This window comes from Phocoena phocoena, chromosome 2 (genome assembly GCF_963924675.1).
Source record: "Phocoena phocoena chromosome 2, mPhoPho1.1, whole genome shotgun sequence".
Taxonomy (NCBI): Eukaryota; Metazoa; Chordata; class Mammalia; order Artiodactyla; family Phocoenidae; genus Phocoena; species Phocoena phocoena.
The window spans coordinates 91,548,572-91,561,334 of record NC_089220.1 but is presented as its reverse complement, the minus strand read 5'-3'; the positions used below and the strand labels follow the sequence as shown (position 1 = coordinate 91,561,334).

Below are 12,763 nucleotides of genomic sequence, written 5' to 3'. Positions count from 1 at the left end.
GGTGTGGTCAGCTGGAGACCAGCCCCAGTAAAGCACCTGGGGTACTTGGTCCTTCCTTGAAGTGGGATCTGGGTAGTGCATCTCCATGTCCACCACAGAGAGCCATGGATGATGGGATATGCAATGAATACAGATTTCTGCAGTGAATTTAACTGTTTAATGTGGAGTAGCCTGTGTGGATAGCTAATATATGTTAGAGGGACAGTGTTTTGAAAAAAAGTTTCTGGACCCCAGGGGTTTTTTTTTGTTTGTTTGTTTTTTAGGTTAAATAATTGTATTTATTCGGGCTTCCCTGGTGGTGCAGTGGTTGAGAGTCCACTTGCCAATGCAGGGGACACGGGTTCGCGCCCCGATCTGGGAAGATCCCACATGCCATGGAGCAGCTGGGCCCGTGAGCCATGGCCGCTGAGCCTGCGCGTCCGGAGCCTGTGCTCTGCAACGGGAGAGGCCACAACAGTGAGAGGCCTGCGTACAGCAAAAAAAAAAAATTGTATTTATTCAAATATAGTTTTATTTTTATTGGGGTATAGTTGATTTACAGTGTTGTGTTGGTTTCAGGTGTACAGCAAAGTGAATCAGTTATACATATACATGTATCCACTCTTTTTAGATTCTTTTACCATATAGGCCATTGCAGAGAATTGAGTAGAGTTCCCTGTGCTGTACAGTAGGTCCTTATTAGTTATCTATTTTATATATAGTAGTGTGTATATGTCAGTCCCAGTCTCCCAATTTAGTCCCTTCCACCCCGCCTGCCTTGGACCTCAGGTTTTGGAAATAACTTTATAAGAGCATACACTCAATAGCTTCCATTTCATGGACTTTTCAAAGCAACAATTTTTTTTTTTTAAGATGTTGGGGGTAGGAGTTTATTAATTTATTTTTTATTTATTTTTGCTGTGTTGGGTCTTTGTTTCTGTGCGAGGGCTTTCTCTAGTTGGGGCAAGCGGGGTCCACTCTTCATCACGGAGCGCGGGCCTCTCACTGTCACGGCCTCTCTTGTTGTGGAGTACAGGCTCCAGACGCGCAGGCTCAGTAGTTGTGGCTCACAGGCCTAGTCACTCCGCGGCATGTGGGATCCTCCCAGACCAGGGCTCGAACCTGTGTCCCCTGCATTAGCAGGCAGAGTCTCAACCACTGCGCCACCAGGGAAACCCCAAAGCAACAATATTTTATTAGAAAATACATTTAGTGGGTGGCCAAAATTATGTAATCTGGGATATTCCTTGATTTACAACTCCAGTTCCTTTATAAGCAAATCTTCAATGTTAAAAATCGTTATGGAACTTCCCTGGTGGCGCAGTGGTTGAGAATCTGCCTGCCAATGCAGGGGACATGGGTTTGTGCCCTGGTCTGGGAAGATCCCACGTGCTGCGGAGCAACTAAGCTCATGTACCACAACCGTTGAGCCTGCGAGCCACAACTACTGAAGCCACGCTCCTAGAGCCCATGCTCCACAGCAAGAGAAGCTACCGCCCTGAGAAGGCTGTGCACTGCAACGAAGAGTGGCCCCCGGTCGCCGCAACTAGAGAAAGCCCACGTGCAGCAATGAAGACCCAATGCAGCCAAAAATAAATAAATTAAATAAATAAATTTTTAAAAATCATTATAACTCAAGCAAAGAAACTTTGCCTCTTGTCATAGACAATTCAATAATATGAAAGGCAAAATTAATCCATAATAACATTCCTGTCATTAGTTGAAAGTAAATAAGGCTTGTTCTGTCTAAAACTATAATGTCAAAATGCGTTTTCATTGATTCTAGCCTCTTTCTTTTTTCATCCTTTTTCCCTCTCCCTGCCTTGGTGGCAATATGTTTAATAATTTAGACCTCTGGTTCTCTCTCACTCTTTATTTCCATTTGGGATTTAATGTACCATAGCCCTCCTGGACTTCTTGCTACCCCTTTGAGGTTAATTTCAGTGTATCACTGCTCCCTCCAAAAAAAGTTAACTCCAACTCCAAAAGTATAAATAATGTTGATTTAAGAAAATCTAGTAAGATGGAGTAGGGATAACTTTATATATAACGTCCTGCAGAATGTCTTAAATACACCTCTTAACGTTCCCCCCCTAATGTTTCCTCCTGTTTCTTTCCTTCCTCCTGCAAAAATCCTCTTTATCTTCTTTAAGCGTACTTAGCCTCCCTTACCCAGATTAGTTACTAATTAGTTCAGTAAAACAAAACAAAAACAAATCCAGAGATGTGAACCTAATATATCTCAAGTATGCCTTCAGGGCTCCTCATTTCATCCTGTCACACTGCCAACATAGGAAAAGCTCTAACACAATCTTTAGTCTGATCAAACATGGCAGAAGGAAACCATTAGTACTGAAACTAATTTTTGTATTGATTTATTATTAGTTTCAGTCTTAGCTTCCATAACAAAGAAACCCCCCTAAATCCCATAGTGTAAAAAGGACTGAAGTTTATTTATTTTAGCTAATAGCCCAAAGATGGATGGTATAGGACTGGTGGGACAGCTTTGCCATTGTGACACTTGGCTTCCATCTCTGGTCTAAGAGCTTCAGTTTGGTCTAAGGTCTTCTATCTTTAGTCTAAAAGCTTGAGCTCTCACCATCCCATCGGTATTCAGCCAGTGGGAAGTAAGAAAGGCACGTGGAGTGCACACATGTTTCTTTAAAGGACATGACCCAGAAGCGGCAGACATCATTTGTTCTTACATGCCGTTGGCAGAACTTAGACATGGGGCCATACCTAGCTTCACGTTACTCTAGCTGGGTGGCCATGTGCCCAGCTAAAAATTAGGAATTCCATAATGTAATGAAAGGGAGAATAGATATTGGCACACAATTAACTGTCCCTGCCACTGCATACCTTTCTGCCACTCAAACATGCATGAGCTCTTCTTTTCACTTAGAACATATGCCTTCTCCCAAAGGGAGACCTCGCAAATACCCCAAACAGTTACAGCATCCAGCCTAAAGTCTGTGACATCTGAGTGATATGAAGTCCTCTCAATCAAGATTGGATGAGAATCCTTACTATTTGCCAAGTTGTCTGCCCTCTTCCACACCCAAAATTAGTGGTGGAAGAGGAATAAGATAGCCTCAATAAAAACCCACATTCACAAAAGGGAAGCAGGCAAAACACACAGTGGTCATTGGTCCATAATGATTACCAAATCCTGCCAGGCAGTAATTGTGAAGACTCCCTGAGCCGGAAGTGGAGAAAGTGATTTGCTTGGCCTCTGGTTCAGTGTTATGGGAGGAATCTCCTTGTCCATTGTTATCTGGGTTGTTCCTGCTGTTATCCTTCGTGTGTCCATCTAAAGTAGATGTTGGAGAAAGTGCCTTTCTTGGGGCTTCACCACTTGTACAGCTTATTTCCTGTTGATGTGGGTTTCAGAGATTGGAGTTTGCTTTAGAGGCCAAAAAGCCATAGACAAGAAGGGATTGTCATTTCTTTGGCAATGTATCTTCCTTAAAAACTTAGTAGGATTTCACTCTGTCCATTTAGAGTCAGTTCTACGTGAAATTTCCCATAATATTCCTTCACTGTCCTTTTATTGCATGAAGAATGCCTTCTCTCTTTCCTGTTATTTGTAATTTCTGTGTTGTTTTTTCCTTGATCACTGTTCTTTGAGATTTATTAATTTAACTGTTGTTTCCAAAGGACCCAGATTTTGTTTTAATTTTTTTCTATTTTTTTTGTTTTCTGTTTCATTGACTTCCATTTTTTATCTTTATTATGTCTTCCTTCTACAGTCTTTGGATTAAATTTCCTCCTCTTTATCTAGCTTGTACTACATTTTCTTCTATTGCCTTTATAGTTTTATTTCCAAATAAAATATTTATTTCACTTGAACTTTATATTTTCTATGACATAGGGGGTCTAACTTAATTTTATCTATGAAAGTGATCTAATTTTCCAAACAACATGGACTAAATAATGTCCTCTTTCTCTAGTGCCACTCTCCATTTTACTAGATTCCTTCTACATGTGTGAATCTGTTTCTGGGCCTTTATTCTGCTTTTTATATTGGCCCACTTGCTTGTTGTATACCAGTATATTAATTACTATATATGCATTACTGTGGCTTTTTAATATATCTTAATAGACATGTAATTTTTCCTTTGTATTACAGATTAATTTTTTTTCTTAGTACCACCTGGATCTTTCACTTAGGCTTAACATTTTATGTTAACATCTTATTTAACCAACTTTCTAGACACTTTATAGAGGTGAATGTATTTTTCCCCTCAGTAACGCGATAAATTTCTATTTTATAGTTTTCACACACCCAGTAATCCATACTGATAAATAATATACAGTTGATTCTCATAATTTGTGGGTTCCATATTTGAAAATTTGCTTACTTGCTAAGATTTATTTGTAATCCCAGAATCAGTACTCATGGCACGTTTGTGGTCATTTGTGGATATGTGCAAAGCAACAGAAATTTTGTGTCACCCAATGTGCACATTCCCAACTGAGGTCAAACAAGGCTACACTCTGCTTTCTTGTTTCAGCTCATACTGTAAACAAGTGAACTTTTGTGGTCTACTTAGTGCCACATTTCCCACATTTTTGTGCTACCTCTTGATGACCTTGCTGTTTAAAATGACCCCCAAGTGTAGTGCTGAAGTGCTGTCTAGTGTTCCTAAGTGCAAGAAGGCTGTGATGTGCCTTACAGAGAAAATATGTGTCTTAGATAAGCTGAGTTCAAGCATGAGTTACAGTGCTGTTGGCCATGAGTTTAGTGTTATTAAATCAACAATATATACTAAATAAGGTGTCTAAACCCAAACACACATAAAACAAGTTTATGTAATGATTGATCGATTGATAAAAATATTGTGACCTGAAGCTTGGTAGAACCTAACCCTGCATTTGTCCTAGGGGCAGTGGTTCCGTTTTCACTAAATCAGTGTTCTGGCGATTTTATAAAATATAACTACTTGCATAAAGAGACTGCTTATGGTCCTCCAGAATCAGAGATGGAGTCTTATAACACGTGGGGAGAAAAGGGTAGGCTTTGCTTCCCACAACAGAAAACTGAGGATTGTCCCCCAACCCTGACTGACACTTTTCTCACAAAAGTATATCCCTCTTCTGATTTTCCCTTTAGTTAGGTGGCTATCTTGACTCTTGTATACATTTTTTATTCTATAAACAGTGTTTTTTTTTTTTTTTTGCGGTACACGGGCCTCTCACTGTTGTGGCCTCTCCCGTTGTGGAGCACAGGCTCCGGACGCGCAGGCTCAGTGGCCATGGCTCACGGGCCCAGCTGCTCTGCGGCATGTGGGATCTTCCTGGACCGGGGCACGAACCCGTGTCCCCTGCATCAGCAGGCAGACTCTCAACCACTGCACCACCAGGGAAGCCCAATATAAACAGTGTTTTTAATTAAAAAGTAATACAAATACTCATAGAAGAAATCGAAATAATAAATAATGCTATTTTAAAATATATACTTTCCCAAGGCTTAACACCATATATAGTTCCCTAAGATATTAAGAGTTCCTTCTGACTACTTCCAAAATGTTAATGCATGGTTAAGTATTTAGCTATCTACTTATGTACCGCTGTCTGTCTACAGATAGATCTAATGATCAATCTATCTATCTAATCATTCTTCTTTAAAACTAAATGGAGTATCCCCTTCTGTACTTGTTCTTTTTCACTCCTCTATTTTAGAGATTTGTCCAAAGTAGCACATAATATTTTGTAGTTTTCTTTTTTCCAGTTTTATTGAGATAAAATTTGACATATAGCATTGTATTAGTTTAAGGTATGCAACATACTGATTTGATATATATACATATATATTGCAAAATGATTACCACGCTAAGTTTAGTTAACATCCATCGCCTCACATAGTTAGTTTCTTTTTCTTTGTGATGAGAACTTTCAAGATCTACTCTCAGCAACTTTCAAATATGCAATACAGAATTGTTAACTATAGTTGCCATGTTGTACATTACATCCCCAGAACTTATTTATCTTATAACTAGAAGATTGCACCTTTTTAGCATTTCCCCCATCCCTCACTCTCTGTCTCTGGCAATCACCCATCTGTTTTCTGTTTCTATGAGTTCTGTTTTTTTGGATTCCACATATAAGTGAGATCACACAGTGTCTTTCTCTGTCTGACTTACTTTATTTAGCATAATGCCTTCAAGGTCTATCCTTGTTGCAGTAGGCAGGGCTTCCTTCTTTTTTATGGCTTAATCATATTCCACTGTGTATTTATATCATCTATTCATCTGCCAGTAGATACTTAGATTGTTTCCATGTCTTGGCTGTCAGAAATGATGCTTCAGTGCACATGGGGATGTGGATATCTTTTCGAGATAGTGATTTCATTCCCTTCAGATATATACCCAGAAGTGGAATTGCTGGATCATATGGCAGTTTTTTAAAAGAATGTTTGAAGAACCTTCATTCTGTTTTCCATATGGCTGCACCAATTTACATTCTCACCAATAGTGCACAAGCGTTCTCTTTTCTCACCAACACTTAACCTCTTGTCTTTTTGATGATAGCCATTCTAACAGGTGTGAGGTGATATTTCATGTGGTTTGATTTTCATTTTCTTGATGATTAGTGATATTGAGCATCTTTTCATATACCTGTTGGCCATTTGTGTGTCTTCTTTGGAAAGATGTCTATTCAGTTCCTCTGCCCATTTTTTAATTGGATTGTTTTTTTTGCTATTGAGTTGTATGTGTTCTTTATATATTTTGGATATTAACCCCTTATCAGATAAATGATTTGCAAATATTTTTTCCCATTCTGTAGGTTGCCTTTTCCTTTTGTTGATGGTTTCCTTGGCTGTGCAAACTTTTGGTTTGATGTAGTCCCAGCTTGCTTGTTTTTGCTTTCTTTGCCTTTGCTTTTGGTGTCAAATCCAAAAAAACATCGCCAAGACTGATGTCAAGGAGCTTACCCCTTGTTTTCTTCTAGGAGTGTTATGATTTCAGGTCTTATGTTCAAGTCTTTAGTCCATTTTGAGTTGATTTTTGTGTATGGTGCAAGATAGGCATCCAGTTTCATTCTTTTACACGTGGCTGTCCAGTTTTCCCAGCACCATTTATTGAAGAGACTATCCTGTCCCCATTGTCTGTTCTTGGCTCCTCTGTTGTAAATTAATTGACCCTATATGTATGGATTTATTTCTTGGTTCTCTGTTTTGTTCTGTTGATCTATGTGTCTGTTTTTATGCCAATACCATACTGCTTTGATTACTATAGCTTTGTAATATAGTTTGAAATCAGGACACACCATGCCTTCAGCTTTATACATCTTTCTCAGGATTGCTTTGGCTAGTTGAGATTTTTTTGTGGTTCCATACAAGTTTTAGGATTGTTTATTCTTTTTCTGTGAAAAATGCCATTGAAAAAAAATTTTTTTTTTTGTGGTATGCGGGCCTCTCACTGTTGTGGCCTCTCCCGTTGTGGAGCACAGGCTCTGGACACGCAGGCTCAGCGGCCATGGCTCACGGGCCCAGCCACTCCGCGGCATGTGGGATCTTCCCGGACCGGGGCATGAACCCGTGTCCCCTGCAGCGGCAGGTGGACTCTCAACCACTGCGCCACCAGGGAAGCCCCCATTGAAATTTTGATAGGGATTGTATTGAATCTATAGATTGCTTTGGGTAGTATGGACATTTAAAAAATGTTAATTATTCTAATCCATGAACACAAAATTTCTTTCCATTTGTTTGTATCTTCTTCAGTTTCTTTCATCAATGTCTTATAGTTTTCAGTGTATAGATCTTTCACTTCCGTGGTTAAGTTTATTCTTAAGTATCTTTTTCTTTTTGAAGTTATCATAAATGGGATTGTTTTCCTAATTTCTCTGATAGTTTATTGGTGTATAGAAATGCAAGTAATTTTTATGTATTAATTTTGTATCCTACAACTTTACTGACTTTGTTTATTTGTTCTAACAGTTTCTCTTTTTTTGGTGGAGTTTTAAGGTTTTCTATATATAATGTCACCTGCAAATAGGACAGTTTTACTTCTTCCTTTCTGATTTGGATGTCTTTTATTTATTTTTCTTGCCTAATTGCTCTGGCTAGGACTTCCAATACTATGTTGAATAAAAGTGGTGAGAATGGGCATCCTTGTCTTGTTCCTGATCTTTTATACCTGGAATAAATGCCACTTGATGCTTTTAATGTATTGTTGAATTTGGTTTGTTAATATTTTGTTGAGGATTCTTGCATCTATGTTCACATGTGATACTGGCCTGTAATTTTCTGTTCTTGTGGTATCCTTGTTTGGTTTTGGTAGTAGTGTAACACTGGGCTTGTAAAATGTGTTTGGAAATGTTCCCTCCTATTTTTTGGATGGGATTGAGAAGAATTGATATTAATTACTCTTTAAATGTTTGGTAGAATTCCCTAATGAAGCCATCTGGTTGTGGACCTTTTTTTTTTTGTTGGAAGGTTTTTGATTAGTTGTTCAATCTTCTTACTAGTAATTCTTCTGTTCAGATTTTCTATTTCTTCATGATTGTCTTAGTGGGTTGTATGTTTTTAGGGATCTAAATCTATCCATTTTTTCTAAGTTATCCAATTTGTTGGCATAAAATTGTTCAGAGTAGTCTCTTATGATCCTTTGTATTTGTGTGGTATCATTTGTAATGTCTCCTTTTTCTTTTCTGAGTTTATTTATTTGAGTCCTCTCTCTTTGTTCTTGGTCAGTCTAGCTAAAGGTTTGCTTATTTTGTTTATCATTTAAAAAACCAGCTTAGTTTCTTTTCTATTGTATTTTTACTCTCTATTTCATTTATTCCTGTTCTGATCTTTGTTTTTTTCTTTCCTTCTATTAAATTTGGGCTTAGTTTGTTTTTCATTTTATAGTTCCTTGAGGTGTAAAGTTAGGTTGTTTATTTGCAATCTTTCATTTTTCTTATGGAGGTGTTAATTGCTAAAAACTTGACTCTTAGAACTGTCTTTGCTGCATCCCATAAGTTTTGGTACATAGTTTTCATTTGTCTCAAAATATTTTAATTTTCAATTAAATTACTTGCCTCAAGTTATATTCTGACTTCTCCTTTGATTTCTTCTTTGATCCATTGGTTGTTCAGTGGCATGTTTTTTAATCTCCATGTATTTGTGAATTTTCCAATTTTCTTCTTGTAATTGATTTCTAGTTTCATACCACTTTGGTTGGAAAAGATGCTTGATATGATTTCCATATCCTTAAATTTATTAAGACTTGTTTTGTGGCCTAACATGTGATCTCTCCTGGGGAGTGTTCCATGTGTGCTTGAGAAGAATGTGTATTCTTTTGCTTTTGGATGGAATGTTCTGTAAATGTCTGTTAAGTCAATCTGATCGAATGTGTAATTTAAGTCCAGTGTTCCTTATGATTTTCTATGTGAATGATCTATCTATTTTTGAAAGTGGGGTATTAAAGTCCCATACTCTAATTGTATTGCTGTTGATTTCTCCCTTCAGGTCTGTTAATATTTGCTTTATATATTTAGGTGCTCCTATGTGGGATGCATAAACCGTTTTTATTTTCAATTGTTTTATAGTATTCTGTTGTATGAGTGAATCATAATTCGTATAACCAATCCCTTATTGATGGACATCTAATTTTTCCCTGTCCTTTGCTAGTATAATGATCAATACTGTCAAAAAAAAATCCATTTACATGTGCTTTAAAAAAAATTGAATGCATGAATATGCTGTCTTCACAGTTCACATTGGTTTCTTTAAATGTCTTGTTCTTTCTTTCTCATTGAAATTACTTGCAATTGTTTAATCCAGATTTTAGATGTTAGATTTTTTTCTCTTCCTTAAACCATATTCCCCCATTTCAAAAGTTTTACTCACCAGATACATATGGGTGTGGATATTCATATATATCTTATGTTTTCCTGAATTTCTGGTTGTGACACTGTGTCTTTAGTTGCTAATGGGAACTCCAAGATGACATGATTATTTTCTTCCATGATTCCTGTCACTTTTTTCTTTTTTGATCTCAGTTCAATCCAGAGTGATTTAAGCAACCTTCTTTGTTGCTTCCTTAACTGTCAGTACTTCTGAGAAAATATAATTATATCAAGTTAATAATTCATTAAATAGTATATGGAAATTATATATAATTAACTGTATTTAAATTATGATTATATTTTTCAAAGTCAACTTTATGTATGAAAAGGAGTCCATACTAGACAATGCACCACAATGTTAAAGAGTGGTTGTATTTGGTGATAGGATGAAAAGTGATTAATTTTCTTTGTTTTTCTGTGTTTACCAGATTTTTTTTTAAATGTGTAACTTTTAAACTTAAAGCAAAAGTTTAAAAAATATGTTAGATATTCTGCTTTTAGAAAAATTATATTTTCAGCAAACGTTTGGATGATTGAAAATCTCCCAGCTTTTAGAAAAGTTATATTTTCAGCAAATGTTTGGATGATTGAAATTGTGCTAATTTGGGAAACTGTGTTAGGAAAATAATGTCCATATCCTCAGGCTGGCCCATGATCTATTGCCTCTTTTCAAGATGATATAATGTCTGTTTTTCTTTTGTTTTGTTCTTGTCCAAGAGTGCTCCACAATCTCAGTATAAACCAAAAACCATCATGCACTAAGATGTGTGCACCTACATACACATGCATGCATCTCCCTCACACTCACACACTTTCTCTCTCACGTACACAAACACACACACAACTACTCATCAGAAGTTCTCTATTATGCCTGAAAGCAGGCAGCACTAAGGCCAACTACAAATATTATTCATCAAATCTGGACACATTTCTTCAGGCTTTTTCTGGTAACCATAGAAAGAACCTGATTGTAGAGGAGAATATGTTTAGCCATTAGATACAGACTGAAGATATTTTGAAAAAGTTATATTCATGAATGCTGCATTGAAATTGTGATATGCAGAGAGAAGTTCTTAAATAGTGCCCAAACTATAACATATTAATAGGAGACTGGATTATGTCTACAGGGCACTTGTTTTGTGTAAGTTATAAAACTTAAAGTCAAGAGGATTTCTCATTTGTGAGACCCTTGTGTAAGGACATGTAAACATTCCTTTGCATTTATAAAGAGAAAGCTAGTTTCTATGCAAAAGGTCCTTTGAATTTAAAAAGACAAAGTCTGATTTCTATGGTTATTTTCCTAGTAAATTCGCCATATTAAACATACAACTTTTGGGGATTCCTTGGTTGTTCAGTGGTTAGGCCTCCATGCTTCCACTGCAGGGGGCACAGGTTCAGTCCCTCACTGGGGAGCTAAGATCACGCATGCTGTGCAGCACAGCCAAAAAAAAAAAAAAAAAAAACATAAATAAGCAAACATACAACTTTTATCTGGATTCAGACCTGAGAATTTTGTGTTATTACTTCTAGAGATGCTGTATATCATCCTGATAGCTTTGCTGTCTATTTAGGGACCTTTGTGGGTTATACAGAGGTAGAGTGGCTAGACCAGTTTTGAAAATTAAAAGACTTTCTCATCCAAGCCACGTTTTAGAGTGTGGTGATTAAGAACCTTGGCTCTGATGATAGATCTCATTTCAAATCGCAGATCTACAACATATTAGCAGTGTGACTTTGGGTAAGTCATTTAACCTTTTTAAAGATCCATTTCCTTCCCATCTAATTTTGAGAGCCAAACAGGATAATATATGTAAAGCATTGAGCAGCAGTGCCTATCATACTCAATAAATGTGAGCTACGTAATAATTGTTATTACTATGAGTACCAATAATACTATAAAAGGCTACCTGGATGTACCTTCTCATCCCCAGTGCTCTCAACTCTGGATGACATTTATTCTGTAGAGCCGTGGGAACTTGCCTCAGGCCATGCCTCCCTGATGATTACCTTCTTCTACTTGATCAATTCTGCTTTGTCCAGGCAGGGGAATTACACAAACAGCAAGGTGGTCATTTACTAGGAATGCTGTAAGCTTCAGCACGGCTTTAAAGTTGATGGACAGAAGCATCTCTGAAGCATGTTAGTAATTTGGTTTAAAAGAAAAAGCTGAATATTAAAAAGTGGGCATAGCCCAAAGTTACTGTAGGCATTTTCAAAGCATTTGAGAATGTTTTAGAAGTTATCTATAGTCCAGGTACAGCATAAACCTCTTTCTCTTTAACATAGGACATAAAGAGACTCTTTCTGCACTTATGAAAGCAGTTCTTATGGGTCAGTTCCATTTCTCATTTGAAAGGAAAACTGCACCTGGGCAAGGCTTTCCTGGTAACAGAAGCCAAAGGCAATGTTTGGATCTACCATTAAATTAGAGACTGTTGGAAATTCTAGAAACAAAAACCCCATTTGTTCCAGAAATAGCACTATTTAAAGAGTGCCTGGCACACAGTAGGTCCTCAAATTATATCTGGTGAGTGAATGAATTAATGAACAAAAGGATGGATGAGGAGGTAACTTGGCGGTGTCTCTCTTTGTATTTTGACTTCAGAGGCACCAGAAACTGTTCAGCCAGGTGCCACGGCCCAGCCTGCCAGCTCACATTCTTTGCCACACATTAAGCAGCAGCTGCGGAATGAAGACTGCTACCACGGCAAGCTGAGCAGGAAAGCAGCAGAGAGCCTCTTGGTAAAGGATGGGGACTTTTTGGTTCGAGAGAGTGCAACATCTCCTGGCCAGTATGTGCTGAGTGGGCTACAGGGAGGCCAGGCAAAACATCTTCTCCTGGTGGATCCCGAAGGCAAGGTATTATTGACCCCCATTAGAGTTTCACAGGATCTTGTGATTCAGGTTACTCTGAGTGATAGGTCTAAAGCCTGATACTGAAGAGTGTTTA

The 12,763-nt window shown here is 37.6% G+C and overlaps 1 protein-coding gene across 2 annotated transcripts in view; it reads left to right on the top strand.

The window, feature by feature from the left end:
* Positions 1-12,763, top strand: part of SHC4 (SHC adaptor protein 4) — a 128,046-nt gene that overhangs the window by 106,541 nt on the left and 8,742 nt on the right. Inside the window, exons 11-12 of one of the 2 annotated variants that reach the window (XM_065871358.1) lie at positions 3,188-3,195; positions 12,421-12,672. In XM_065871358.1, the coding sequence (XP_065727430.1) occupies positions 3,188-3,195; positions 12,421-12,672 (260 nt within the window). Of the gene's footprint in view, positions 1-3,187; positions 3,196-12,418; positions 12,673-12,763 lie in introns of both variants that reach the window. The other variant, XM_065871357.1, reaches the window with a different exon arrangement.